Below are 15,080 nucleotides of genomic sequence, written 5' to 3' on the forward strand. Positions count from 1 at the left end.
CCATACCTTGGATGTTCAGTGGTTGCAGAGGAGGATGTTTGTGCCTGCGGAAGTCTACCACCAGCTCCTTGGTTTTATTAGTGTTGATCTGGAGGTAGTTCTGCTGGCACCAGTCCACAAAGCCTTGTGTTAGTTCTCTGTACTTCCTGTCGTCCCCATCAGTGATGAGGCCGACTATTGCAGAGTCGTCAGAGAACTGCATGTTATTTAGATTGTAAATTAAATTCAATTTTATTTATACAGCACCAAATCACAACAGCAGTCGCCTCGAGGCAGTTTATATTGTAAGGCAGACCCTACAATCATACATACAGAGAAAAACCCAACAATCATATGATATTGTAACTTCTTTCATTTTTTCTTGAGATGCTCCTTTAATTTATTAATTATTCTTTATTTAAGCTATTCTGTTGCTCTGGTTGAGTTTAATGTTTTCACTGCAGCAATCTCATTTTTTCTTAGAGATTAGTAGCTGTTGATCAAATTGTTGTAAACGAGTTCCTCTTTAAAAGTAAAAACATGTGATTTTCAGAATGTACTTCTTTGCATTCATGAACTAAAGATATTTTTTGTATATTGTTTGGCTTTAACTGGTTCGGCCCACTTGAACTTGACTGAGTGTCATGTGGCCTATGAACTAAAATGCATCTGACACACCTGCTCTGAAAGCTCCCATGGTCAGGTGCAGCCTGAAGAGGGAGGCATTAGGACCCAGAGTGCTCTGTGCTATTAACTAATGCCACTGCTGCCTTCAGTTTCTCTCCTGTCGGATAGACAGAGTAGCTGCCTGCCGGTTCTCTGCTCTTCCCTGTTTTTTCCCCTCTTTTTTTCTTTTACTCTGGATATGGAGTTCAGAGGTCCACCGACTACCAGCATCCAGCAGCAGATGAAGAACCTCCACAGATCACCTGGAGCTCCAGCTGAGTGTGCTTACCTGCAGCAGCTTTGGGAGTAGTTTCCTCCTGAGTTTCCTCCACACCAAAGTGCTGCCTATATTTTGCTGTTTATCTTCTTCTGTTGATTTTTTTCCTGTTGTTATTTCAGCCTGCTGTTCAGCAGTTGCTTCAGGCTCTGAAGTCTCCCTCCTCCCCCTTTCCTCTGTCACTCGCTCAGCTGTCAGTCCGTCCGTCCCTGTCAGGATATCCCCTTCCCTCTTTCTAGGGTTTCATAATACACTAGGACCTGAGCCAGGTCTGAGCTGTCATTCAGAGGCTGGGGTGGATTTCATTCTTCTGTTTGTCAGAAAACTGAAAGCTGACAAGTAATAAATGTTAACCAACACAGAGGAGTTGTGGAGATAATGGAAGGCCACAAGCTACACAGAACCTAACTTTGGATGAGCAGACAGACCCACATTTGATCCTTTTTGAGACTTTGGCAGTGACTGTTTTTTGAGTTTTGTGCATATGTGTGTTTTTTGGATCTATTGGATTGTCAGTCATGGGGAATGCAGCAGGAAGCCTTGAGGTTTCTCAGGGAAAGGATGGCAAGCCATCGGGCCCGGGGTCCACGGGGCCCCAGAGACAAACAGCCGGGGCGAAACTCCCGATGCCACCTGAAGAAGAGCTGGAGGAACGCTTCAACGCTGTGCTGGTGAGTCGCGAATGCATGACTTTGTGCTGCAAGTGGAAAAAGCAAGAGTGCCACAATAGAAAGAAACAAAGAATGTGGAATATGTTGAAAATGTGCACGTCCTCGGGACAAGCTTATCGTTGTGCCAGGTACACAAAGCTGCTGTGAAAAGATACATAAGAGCTCCTTTATGCTCAGGCTTACCGCAGCTTTAGGCTCACTGCTCCCTGTTAGAGAAAGAATGATACGAGGAAGTCAGGTCTGTTTACAGCTTAGTAAAAGGTGCCTCTATTCTTTACTGCTCTATCTCAGTACTTATACTAGTACTTATAAATCACTCATGTATCAAAGTTTTACCAATGAGAGAAGATTACGTTGCCAAAAATACCCTTGGATATTAGGAAAGAGACAATGTAGATTAGGTCATATGCTGCATCACCTTTGTTGCTTGATTTTATATTTAGTGAAATGCAGGTGCCTTAAGTTGGTCCTCGTTAGTCTTCTCAAAGTCATTACTTTATTATTCCTGTAGGGGGCGCTTATCAAATCAAGAGAATTAGTAAACAGAATTAAACTTTAAGCTCTGAAAAAGAAGCTCAAATGAGAGGAGCGTAGCTGTAAGGGAAAGAAAATCAGAGAGATAGATAATAATTCAGAAGCTACATCACTGAAATCTAACGACACTGTGATATTGAATGGATGTAGATCATTACAGAGGCCATAAATATATTCTGTCAGTGTGTGTTTTTTAGTCCTTCTTTAGATACTCAGGTGTTTTGGGATATCTTAAATGATTTTCTTGTGATTTATTCGGCATCACAGAACTCGCCGACAACAATGTTTGTTTTTGGTGTTGGGCTCATAAAAGTAACTTCCTTTGAAAACAAGTCATTACTTTCCTCATTACTTTACCTACCAGACAACAGTCTAAGACTAAGCTCGTCACCTGCCCACATATCTGCTTAAATCATTAAATCTAGAATCTAGAAACAGAAAGTAAACTGAAATGAGCAAAACAGATAAATCCACCTGAAACAGCAGCATTATCGCCCCGATTTTTTCCATGCACAACATAGATACAGTCAGCCGAAGCATGAAATACCGACATGCAGACACGTGCCTTTGTTTCTTAACTTTTGATTTGCAAAAAAGATGGTCACACAGTCTCCTCGCCATATACGCTACAGCCTTTCTTTGGACAACACCCATTTTTCTGTTTATCCACACTTAAATTGTGCCTCATTTGTTGCATGGTGAACTTAATGTGCCTTAACTGTTGGAAAACATCCTCCTTGCGTTTTGAGCATTATAAAACCCCGGCTAGTTCAGATAATAAGAAAGCGGTTACAGGTTAGGACTGGGAGTCGTCCTCAACATCTGCACAGATGTTGGAACATTTCTTTTACCCAAGACCAGATGTTGAACACAAAGATGTAAAAGCGATTAAAGCACCTCTGCTGATAACATTACTTTGACATTTGCACCAGGGGAGGTCACGCTTGTGCCCCGACCTCAGTGCTGCTCATGAGCTTGAGGTGGAGCAAATTCCTGAAGCAAAACTTTAGTAGGAAGACAGAAACCAGATGGTGGGAGCCTGTTGTTGTGGTGTTTCTCCAACTTCAGCAGCATACTGTGTTTTCATTGAAAAGCCCGCCTGTTTTCCACACCACCCAGTGGGGTGGATGACAGAATCATTAAGTCTTCAAAGCATTGCTTGAGTGCAACTCCAGCTGTGACTGAGCTGTTACATGTGCAGCAACAGTGACTGAACTCGTGTCTACACAGTGACAGCTAAAGTGAAAGAGAGACGGCAGCTATGATCAATATGTGGTCAGACAGCTTCTTCTATGATTAACCGCATTCCTCTTTTCTGAGTCCTATCATAATGATGGGCTGCACACTGAAGAGTTGATAGTGTGAAACACAGCTAACAGGCCCCAGACGTGCTGTCAGTGAGCACACTTAGCAAAACCGGCTCCTAAAGGTGAAAGGCAATCAGTTAACGCACTGATAAATGCTGCTCCCTTCCAAGTGAAGCACTTCAGTCAGTGTGTGTGTGTGTGAGCAGAAAATGCTGCCTGTGAGAGGCAGAGTTGTAATTTCCTCTGCTGAGGAGATAATGTTTTATTTTCCTTCAGTGGGATATCTCCAAACCACTTCAGCTGATTTCTTTGATATTTAGTGGACAGTCGGGATGAAATTCATTTAGCAGAATCACATGAGCCCTGAGAGTCCAATTAATTTACCTTCGATTCTGAAGTGATGTCAGGGTTTACCAACTCAGAGCAGAGCCGTAAGCACTGTCCAAGCAATGCTTTCAGAAGTTTTGACCAAAATCCTGAATCCTAAGCTTCAAAATGTGAGTTCACAAACTAATGGGTGAAGCCAGGGGCGTCTGGCAAGCAGGAAAATCCTAAAATCTGATGTAGTACTGTAATGTGGAGAAAAGAACGTCATCTAATCATTTCCTTGTGAGCTCCAGTAGATTTGTTTATAGGCAGTGATCAGCTGACCTGCTCTGCTGCTCTGAGATTATCTGGATTGAACCTGTTCATTCAGAAGCTTTCATGGCTCTGAGTCTAATCAGCATCTTCAGTCCAACATGACGTATTACCATAAACTTCACCACAATGCTGCAAACTACCGAGTTTTGCCAGTTTGCATACTACCCTGTATTTTCAGATAGTTTTCAGCACAAAATGATAATAATTCCGTTTATTTTTTAAGATGTTTCACACAAAAAAATATTATAGGGTCCCCACCTTTAATCTGTGAGTCTTTTTGTCACTTTACATGCAGAATATAATAATAACATCATAATAACACTCCAGTTATCAAATAAGTCATGTTGAATTACAAACCTTTTTTTCATTATTTCAATATCTTTTTCTAAGCCTAAACTGCAGTCTTTGCAGTCTTCGCAGTCTTTGCTTTCATTTGAATGTGTTTACAGTATCAGAGTAAACTCGGCCAGTGTTGCAGTGGAAGGATTTGTGTGAAAGATACAGCAATGAATTAATGTGCCAGCAGCAAGCGTCTTGTGCCAACTGCTGCAGGCGTCACTGATTGCAGAGCTGCAGCACTTTGTATGAATGTTCAGGTGTCTCCATAATAATAACAGCCTAAATCCTGCAACCGCGTCTACCCCCAATCTCTCTGTCTTTTTGCTACATCACCTCTCTATCCTACCAAATATAGATTATCCCTCCCACCCTTATGTCTTCTGCCGAGTGTGCATAATAAATTGAATCTCCTGTGCTCAGTGTTGAAGATACTCTGTCTGCATACAAACCAGTTTCTGCCTGTTGGTGTGCAAAGCGCTGCTGGTTTCCTTCCGCAGTGGCTCAGAAGGACGAGCGGAGAGAGTGTGTCAGAGGGCTCGGAGATGAGAGGTGGATAATGCTCTGTGTGTTCAGCATGTGCGCATTTGCATGTATTTGTTTGTAAAATGAGCCATCAGGTTTGTTTGTGAGGCAGCATTTATCGATACTTTACTCACATTTTGATGCTTTGATGTGAATCCGCAATAAAAGAATCAATGCTAAAGCTGCAGAAACCTGCAGAGAACATAGAGCACAGAATGACAAAGTGACTGCACAAAGGCTTCAGTCACGTCCAAATTTACAGTTAGTACTTTTCCCTTCAGTGTTTTACATAACACTTTGCATATTTCCCAACAGGGAATGCGGCAGGTGGGTGGATTTGTAAATGTACATCTGCGGATTTGTGTACTGTACTTATAAACTGATGCACAAAGTCAGGAAGAAGCAGAGAAGAGAACATTCAGTTTCTTTTTTAGATAGTCTGTACTTTTCTACAGGATTATAAGTTATAAGTGTTGGTTTCTTTTAAGCATTGAGGGGCATTAACTCCACTTATTCAATTTTTGCAGTAAGTTTCAGTTCTGTGCAATTAATCACATTTTAACTCAGGGCACACCCTTATCAAAACAATATAGTTAAGATAAAATAGTTATAGTGATGCACTGCTCATCTCACCTTTCAGCACATCCATGTGCTGTATTTTTGCCCCTCTATAAAAGTGTGAATTCAGTCCCTCCCTTTAGTTCATTTTCTTTTTTCCTCATCATTATAATTAAAGCTCAAGTAAAGCTATTAAAAACAACAGCAACTTTTTTGTAACTCCAATGAATCTGAAATTTTTTTTAGAATCATTATCTCCGACCAAAATACAAAGATGCTGTGTCTGGCAATCTGTGTGAAATCCCAGAATCACGACGATTATCACGGTGGATTCAGTAGCGTTGTGAACTCAACAATTCATAATCACATTTTGCCAGTATCAATCTATTGTTGTAGCGTTATAGAATAACCAGCTTCTTTTCTTTAACTACTGGTGGGGTTTTGTTGTTATTTCTGTTTCTTCATCATCTGTCTCCTCTGTAACCCCGCTGATATCTATACCCAATATCCCACAATCAGTTTCAAACAAAATATAGAAAACACTGGCTGTATTTCCATGAGACATTTTAATGTCTCATGTCCACAGATTTGTGGAAGTACATTAAAAGCAGAGCAGATGTGGATGCAATTCACTGCAGCTTGGGGTGTCACGCACTTTGCAGAACATTATCATGCATCAACTCAGTACAGCAATAATGTAATAATAACAGAATGAAAATGAACAAGAGCCTGTATTTGTGGGAATCCTACCATCTCGAATTCTACCTTCATCTTTGTATGTTGTGATAGAATGATGCCATACTAGCCTAGTTTTCCCATCATCCTGTTATTGTGTGATTATTATCCTAGCAATCAACTAAACAACCCTCAACTCTCTGATGGTTTATCCCACTAACAGTGGATAATTGGGGGACTCCATTCAGGCCCTCCTTATAATAAAACTTGTGCCAAATTGGGGAATTCCCAGCACCCTCACAATCATTTTTGTATTGCATCAATCTATGTTGTAATTTTTCTCAAACATCTTGATATTTAGGAACTGTGAACAAATCATAAAGTGACAATACTGCAGCAGGTAGTTGATAACAGAATGAAAACAGAATGTCAGGAAATTGTAGGCCAAAAAATACAAATCATCTGAAGATGTCATCTTGAACTTTGGAAAATCATTTGGGGTATTTTTCCCAATTCTACTTTTCTAATTAGCTATTTGTGGGGTTACTTAAAGGTAGATTAGTGAGCAGTGATGATCGCCTTTAGCATAAGATGAAAGCATATACATCCAGTAGGAAAAGATAGGAAAAGCACTGAATCATAAGTAATTATTCATTTTCTGTGAACATAATAATTTCACTGATCCATCCTTTTGGGACAATCAGAACCATCAGGGATTCAGGAAGTCAGCATCATGCATCGTTTAGCTTTACTCTGCTTGTAGAAATGATACCCTGTCCTCCATCTCTGCTGCTGCTTTGAGCCTCTGAGTCTCACCGCTTCTCTGGTGGTGTAGTAGCAGGTGTAAAGGTCACTGATTTTATTGTGTAACGCCACTTAATTTTAAAAAATAGCCGGGGGGATTCGTGAGCCTACAAAGCACTGAGGCAGTTACGGTGCAGGTTGCCATGGAGATTGCCACATGCCTTCACACTTAGCAGGTCTTAAAAAATAAAAATGAGCCGCAGAGGGCACACAGCCAAGAGCAAGCTCGAGATGAAAATTAAACTCATTAACATGTGAAGCCTGATGACTGCAGCACCTCACAGATTGTGTTTTATGTTACTGTCACATGCACAACTCCCTGCTGACCTGATGATGTTAGAGAAGATCGCGCCTTTAACGACACACAGGGGAAGTGATTATGTGATCAGCTGCTAGCACAGAATATTTCTTTGTGCATCCGAACATACTCGGTGGAAAAAAAAGATGATCTTAATTTAGAGAGCATTTAGACATAAATGGGGTTTGCTGACAACCTTAAAGTCTTTTGGCAAACAAGCTGTGCAGCATGCCAGCTTCATTGTTTCTGCCTAAATTGGAGCACACGTCTAGTAATATTCTTGGTATTATAACTAAATCACATGTAAAGACGGAAACAAATAGTTTCGTCCTACTAAGAGAAAAAGTGAACGTATACAGCAACAAGCACACAATTGGCATTGTCACAACAGAGAGTTAATGACAAGAATTAACAAAGAAAAAGGCTCCAAGAGTGCCAGGAGTGACACAGTAAATACATTAATTCATTTAAATTTAAATTATTTTTTTAGAAATGTTTAAAGAAAATTGAACCGATTTAAAAGAAAAAAAAAAAAGGAAAAAGCAAGAAATAAAATACAAGAAGCAAAAAAATAAAAATAAAAGATATGTAAGCCATAGCAGAGTTGATTTCATCAGATAACTGAACTTTAACAGCACCTCCTGCTGTCATAAATGTCAAAAATTGCCAAAATAATAACTGTTTTGTTAATCTAAGGGATTAAAAAGAGGTAACAGGTTACAAAAGCTCTAAAACATTATCAAACTGAAATATACAAGAAACCTAAAAATAAAGTAATTGTTATCATTTATTTTGGGGTTTATGTTACATGTAAAACAAGTTCATCCTGTCTGTGTTGCTGTTTGTTGAAAGGGGAATTTTTATCTCTGGCGCCTGAATCTACCATCAGCAAGACTGCCTGTGTCCTCCTGCAGAAGGAAAAGTCTACAGTTACACACCATGTCTGTTTATATCATCATTATATGCCTCTCATAATCTTCCTAGACTATCAGAAGATTTCCATACAGGTTATAATGGCTCATTTATGTAAAGTATTTTTATAGCCTCTCCCTGCTTCCATGTTTAGCACTGCAGGCTGCCTGTTGTCAGTTTATGTTATTAGTTGGGGGCAAATGGCTTTAAAGATTTAAAAGCATTTCATCGCTGAACCAGCTGTTATGGAAAAGCAGCTGTATGAATACAGATGTTAGCATTTTGTAGGAATATTATTATTTTACTGCAACAAAATCAATACATAACAACCTCGCTCGTGTTTTTTGTACATGTACGTATGTGTAGGTGCACATCTGTAGTAGCCTCTGCTAGTGCTTAGTGTTTAGATGAGAGGATCGAATGAAGGTCTAAGCTAGCTCTTCTGTGCTCCAAGCTGCTTTCATTAACTGTTGTCTTTTTCAACTCTTGGGCTCATAGTTTGCTGGACACCGAACATATAAATGCTTCAGAAAAGAGTGGGCATGAGACTTTTTCATAGCGAGTAATCCAAACCACACAGCAGCGTGTTGACTGGTTGTCTCAGGTCTTCTCTGGACTGAAGTTTGCTTCGTTTTCAGCATCTTTTCTCTGACATATGATTGCATTCATCTCTTTTACACCCTCACACTGATTTTTTTTGAGAGATAAAAGTCTAAAATTCATCCTCCATCTTTGCTTTCCTATATTATCCTAACCATAGGTCTGTAGGCAGCCACCTAGTAGCACACCATTATATGCTAGCTAGCCCATCTTCAATAACCCCATAAACATGGCTGCTGTTTAGCTTTCTATCTTCATTTATGAAGCAATACAGCTGCACGTTTCAGTTTTTATAAATCTCTGAGTCATAACGTGGGATTTCATCCTTAGATGGAAACTAACAAGCCAACTTCCCGCTAACGTCTATGTCAGTTTAACCTCTAAATCCTTTTTTTCATCACTGCCATGTTGTTGAACTTCAGTGTGACACCTGAGAGAGCAGCCATGCTCACAATTCATTGAAGATGAAAGTATTTGGGCCATTTTTAGCTCTCAGTCATGTTTGAGTTTTGGAATCGAAGAAGAGTTTAGACCAGATGGCTGATCACATCAGACTTAAGAGATGGATAGAATCTTACTAGTTTTACTGGTCTGATTAATTAACCACAACAATCCACAGAATCTAGAAAAGCACAAGCACAGTGAGCTGTGATGACACACCTGTCAGTGAACTGCAGTTTTTATGCTTCCTAGTTGGCATGAAATTTCATCCAAGTAGTTTGCAGCCCTCGTGCAAAACATCTGGTGATTGTATTGCATGATGGTGGAGAATAAAACACATTAAACCCCTTGCATATTGCTTTAGAAAACAAGTACTGCATGCAGTTCAGGATAATAATCAAATAGACTGGACTTCCTTCAGGGATTTTGTCTCAGACTGACTATAAGTTTGAACCGTGTCAGGCATTTTCGACTGGTTCATCAGATGTGGTAGATTATTCAGTAGAGACTGGGAAGAGATGACAAAAGGGCAACCCCCCCCCCCCCCCCCCACACACACACACACACACAATATGATTTAAAGTCTGATAACTTACAAGGTTTTTGTGTTTTTGGGTCACACACAGGTCTGTGTTATGTTACTATATTGGAGCCAAAGCCGTGTCGCGTCCTGCTGATGTTGTATTTTAAACCCAACACTGGAAAATGCCAGTGCTGTTTTTCTCTTTCAGTTTCCATCCGGCCACACATAACCAGCACGTATTGACCCACCAGCTTCATTCATCAGGCTTGATTTATCAGATGCACATCCAGCATTGATCTACTGACCCATTTTCCAGATTGACATGCCTGACAGCAGCTCTCCATCGTTTAGCATTTAGTGGGATTCGGCCTCTACTTCTGGATGAATAAAAAGCCTGACTTACATTTTTGAGAATTTCAAATTCAGACAGTGGTGTGAATTTGTTTGTTGGTGACATGACAGGGACATTCCTGAGCAGACTGAGTCAGTGTCACTGACACCGCGCTGAGGTTGTGATGCCCGAGTTGCTCAGGATACCAGATAAGATACGAGGAGCTGTGTGTCATGCTTGAGCGGGATTCTCCTGTCGTCTAGCCTAGTTTCACAACTCTGTGGGTTATAGTCGGTGCCGCTCGTGTGTCTGTGTTTGTTGTTTGGGACACCACCCAGTTGTGAAAATGGGAGGAATGTGGTGACAATCTTTTATCTTTACTTCTCAGCAACTTTTATAATCTGATATCAGTTATCATAAACAAAAGCAAATGTCTGGTTGACAGTATCTGACTCATCTGTCAAACAGCTGACATCAGGAGTATAGAACCAGCAGCATCCTGACTTGCACTTTATCAGAGGGGAGGATCAGCACACACTCTTCAAAACACAATGTGAACTAAAATCCCGCTCTGAGACGTAGGCTATATGTGATTAAACTGCAGTGTAACATGACAGCATACAGCTGATAATTACAAAGACCTGTGACTCTCAGAGTAACTCACTGCCAGACTTATAACGGCCTGCAGCAGAGTCTTTAATTATTGAAGAAGTCGTCAAGGGGGCTTGAGAGGACCCCGTGCCTGTGACCATGTTGGTTCCTGGAAGATCTCCATATTCACACATTCACATGACTGTTTTTCAACACAGAATGTATCTGTAAATAATTCAGAGCACAGAGAGATCAATGAGAATATAGGTTACTGTGGCAGCATGGTCTGATGCTGTTTAAAAATGAAAAATAACGCACAGTAGGCCTTCTTTCACAAGCCTCTTTAAGAAAGAGCTACAAGGTAGCATGGTACAATTATATATATGTAATTTATTTATTTATTTTTTATTAAATAAAAAAATAAATTACAGACCAGAGGATGAGGGTAATTGACTGTGTAAACAACAAAATAGAAGAGCAATGCAGATATCTGCTGTTTAGTGTTGAGTAACACTGCTAAAATGCTAGAATTTGGATGGTTTGTACTACACAATAGTGCTGTTCTTCTTTTAATTATGTCATTAAAAAGCCCACACACAGTGGAGAAGTTCAGTTTAGTGACTCCAGCTAGCGGCGGTGAAGCGTAGTACACACTGACCACTTACAAAAGCCTGTGATAAACGGGTGAATTTAAAGTCTCCACATTCTCACACAAGAAACGCCTCAGTTACTCCAACATCCAACCAGAAGAGCAGTCTGACCACACCTTGCATGCATGTGAGCCATTAGCACAATGATCAATATTAATCTTAAATAGCATTTCTTAAAAAATGTCAAATTGTCCTTTTGTCCTCAATAGAACATGTACCTCACTATTTTATTTTTTATTTATTCATTTTTTGTGGTAATTGCTGTTGCATCATAATAGGCTAAGTATATGAACTGTAACTTGCTTGTGTTGAGCAACATTTACCTAGTTTGTACTTGTAGTTGTTGTAGTTGTACACTAAGAATGCTGAAGTTATTTACTTTGCAGTCTTATTGTAGATTTCAGTGGTGCAGCAGCTCCGACACACCTTTAGGACACACCTTTGTTCAAAATACAAATTAGCATTTGACTACCAAAATGAGTGATTTCACATGGACCTGAGTGTAATCAAACTGTAAATGTGGAACATTTATATGACTCTAATGATCGTAGTGTATGCATATGAATGTCTATGTGTACTGTCTCCTCTGCAATGGGGTAAATCCCAGTTATTTTGATTTTCCTATGTTTTATTTTCATTCATCGTTCCCCTGTGGATATCATGTTACACCCTCCATTTGTGTTTGTTTCACATGTCACATTCAACCTAAGTGCCCGTACATAAGTGAACCATCAACGGCATTTGTATCTCTGATGGAACTTTCTTTGACTTACCTCTACATAAAAAGTGAACAATGTGAAAAAGCTCTGCAGGTTATTGCTTCCAATCGACACATTTGACTTTTTAACATTTATTTCATGTGTTTCTGCTTCCAGAACACGATGAATCTTCCTCCAGACAAGGTCAAGATCCTCAGCCAGTACGACAGTGAGAAGAAGTGGGACCTGATCTGTGACCAGGTAGACTTTCAATATTCTGTTCAGGACTTATTTACTTTTTTTTTTTTATTCTAATAAACTGTAACTGAGTTTTTCTGTTGCAGTGGGTTGAGCTGCAAAGAACAAAAAAGGCCTGCAAGGAGAAGTCTATAAGGCTTAAGAAAATACAAATGTTTTGGAGACAACAGAAAAAAGGAGAAATAAAGATGTTCCTAAAAACATGCATTTCTTATTATTTTATAGTCATAACAGTGAAAGACAAAGATTTTAAAATCCTACAGACCCTCCTACTACTCTACCTGCACACTGGGGTTTATGCTCAGCAGGCAGTGATACAGCACAAATTACCACAGCAATGTAAACACTGACAATGAGGTAAATGTAAAGTTACCTCGCTAAGCAAGAGATTCTGCTTTGTAGTAAAGCACATGTTAATAGGCTTGGAGTGTAAACAAACATGAGAAGCCATTAAAGGTAGATAAAAGAAGAAACGTTAAAGGACGGTTTTAATTAATTAATCGAATTGAACTTCTTGTAAGATGGCTGAATGCCAAACTTAACAAACCAACACAGACTTACGTATATACTAACACAAGGAAGCTCATCAATATTGTACACCACCATAGCAACTACAAGAGAGTCCATAACAACCTGTGTGTTGATGCGAGAGCGATAGATAAACCCGTCGCTGTCATACAGCTTCTCAAGTAAACAGTTTGGCACATTTCAGAAAGTGTCAGCTTTTTGGTTTAACTAAAGGCCGTGAACAGTGAAAAGTGTGTGTGTGAGAACGTAGCCGCTGCATGGCAGTCGAATCATTTCAACCATTTGCATAACTGAGGCGGTGTAATCAGCCTGTTCCTGTGAGACCCCGGCTGAGCTCTGCCCTGCCTTCCCCATCGCTGCAGCGCTGCAATCAAACATAATTAGAGGTCTGAATGTTTCTTTCCTCCATCTTTAGGAGCGCTTTCAAGTGAAGAATCCACCATCTGCTTACTTGGAGAAGCTGAAAAGCTTTGTGGATCACGGAGGAGTCAGTCGAAAGGTACATCGGAGCAAACTCAAATCAAACATTTTAATTTCAAGCTTCTGTTTGTTTTCGAAAAGTAAACATGAACTTCTTGAAAAAGCTTCATTGATTTTAGACCTTTTGATAAAATTCTTGAGCTTTTTGAGGCAGGAAATAGAACGGCACCACAAATATTTTACTGTAAGAAATATTTGTGGGTTGAAGTTGGCCCTGTCTGTTCAGGCAGAGTTACTTTGTGTGCTGTGATTACTGTTCTGTAGTTATTAAAAATATTTAGGATACCCCCGTTCCTGACTGCAAATATATCCAGCATTCCTTTATCATGTTATGTAAAGCCAACACCTGGATAAGCCAAGGTTCATAGACTATAGAGCCTTGGCTATATGTTTGGAAAAACTGAAATGTTTCTATTTAATTCTTTAAAAATAATAAAAGAAAACCTCCAAACTGCTCTGGTTAGTCAGTAGCTATGCAGTGACACACCTCCAGCTAAGCCTTCTGGCAATATGCAGTCTTTTTTCATCACCTGTAATCTAAAAGTATTTCAAATATTGGTATTTCAGCTGTTTTATCCAACAAACTAAGTGCAAACTAAATCCAGTCCAGTCCAGTCCATGCAACTAAAAGACTACCTGATAGCTCCGTAGCTCGCAGAACCACCTTTAACTTTAGTAATGTTGTTTTTTTGTTTGTTTGTTTTGAATTATCAGTTTCTCGAACCTGAAAAAGCAGGTTCTTTAGGTGGATTACTTTAAATGGATGAAGAGCAGAGAGGCACATAATGATCAATTACTTAATATATTATAATGAGTATAATAAGATATCTTTAAGTATTTTTTGACCTCATTCTCACCTTGTATATGCTTTATCAGTTTAGGAGACGCGTCCAGGAATCCACACAGGTCCTGAGAGAGCTGGAGATTTCCCTGAGGACCAATCACATCGGGTGAGTCTCTCCCATGTGGGTACAATATGATTGTACCATTGATAGAGATAAGAAGCTGATTATAGCACACAAATTACACCGAAGCAATGAATTCAAATAAAAATGTGAATTCTTCAACCACGTGTAACACATTTAATGAAATATAGTGTGTATTAGCAAAATTACAACTTTTAACTCATGTTTTTAAAACACTTCTTTACTAACTTTTCCTGCCATGCTCTGCCTCTGAGTTACATTTGTTTTGTGTTGTCCTGCTGTAGCTGGGCTCAGGAGTTCTTAAATGAGGAGAACCAGGGTTTGGACGTTCTTGTGGATTATCTGTCTGTCGCCCACAGCGCTGTCACGTAGGTATCAGCTGCTGAACTGTCTCAGCCACACAGTCACTCACTAGTCCAAGAAGGTCACGAAACTTATTAACATTACTTTTAATGGTGATACTCACAGGTATGAGGTGGAGACTGTGGACAACGGCACGCTGCCCACAGACAAAGGCAAAACTACTGACAAACCAGGGGAAGATCTGAAAAGAAGTGCCAGCAACTCACCCACACACAGCGCCTTGAAGGGCGGCAAGGCCTTCACAGTCAGGTACAGTGTGACAAACACCAAAAGCACAGTGATAAATGTATGGGCTACTTTAATTTATTTCATTGTTATTACATTAAAATGACTTACTGACGTTATTGATACTCTGAAAAGTGAGAAAAGTAAAATTTTAAACTGACTTAAGTGTTTATCCAAAAACAAGTTTTTTAACTAAAAATAGACACATGGCCGAGGGTATATCGACAGCACGCCCATGATCCACATCTCACTGCAAAACTTGTTAAGGATTTCTTAAAGCTG

At 39.8% G+C, this 15,080-nt stretch overlaps 1 protein-coding gene across 2 annotated transcripts in view; it reads left to right on the top strand.

The window, feature by feature from the left end:
* The first annotated feature begins 748 nt into the window (after positions 1–748).
* Positions 749–15,080, top strand: part of fmnl1b (formin-like 1b) — a 34,923-nt gene continuing 20,591 nt past the window's right edge. For both annotated transcript variants that reach the window (XM_040014296.1, XM_040014297.1), the window contains exons 1-6: positions 749–1,593; positions 12,196–12,279; positions 13,220–13,303; positions 14,161–14,234; positions 14,495–14,578; positions 14,679–14,822. In XM_040014296.1, coding sequence (XP_039870230.1) covers positions 1,441–1,593; positions 12,196–12,279; positions 13,220–13,303; positions 14,161–14,234; positions 14,495–14,578; positions 14,679–14,822 — 623 coding nt within the window. In that variant the 5' untranslated portion in view covers positions 749–1,440. The remainder of the gene's footprint in view (positions 1,594–12,195; positions 12,280–13,219; positions 13,304–14,160; positions 14,235–14,494; positions 14,579–14,678; positions 14,823–15,080) is intronic.

Source organism: Simochromis diagramma, unplaced genomic scaffold (assembly GCF_900408965.1).
Source record: "Simochromis diagramma unplaced genomic scaffold, fSimDia1.1 OVJJ01000669.1, whole genome shotgun sequence".
Classification (NCBI taxonomy): Eukaryota; Metazoa; Chordata; class Actinopteri; order Cichliformes; family Cichlidae; genus Simochromis; species Simochromis diagramma.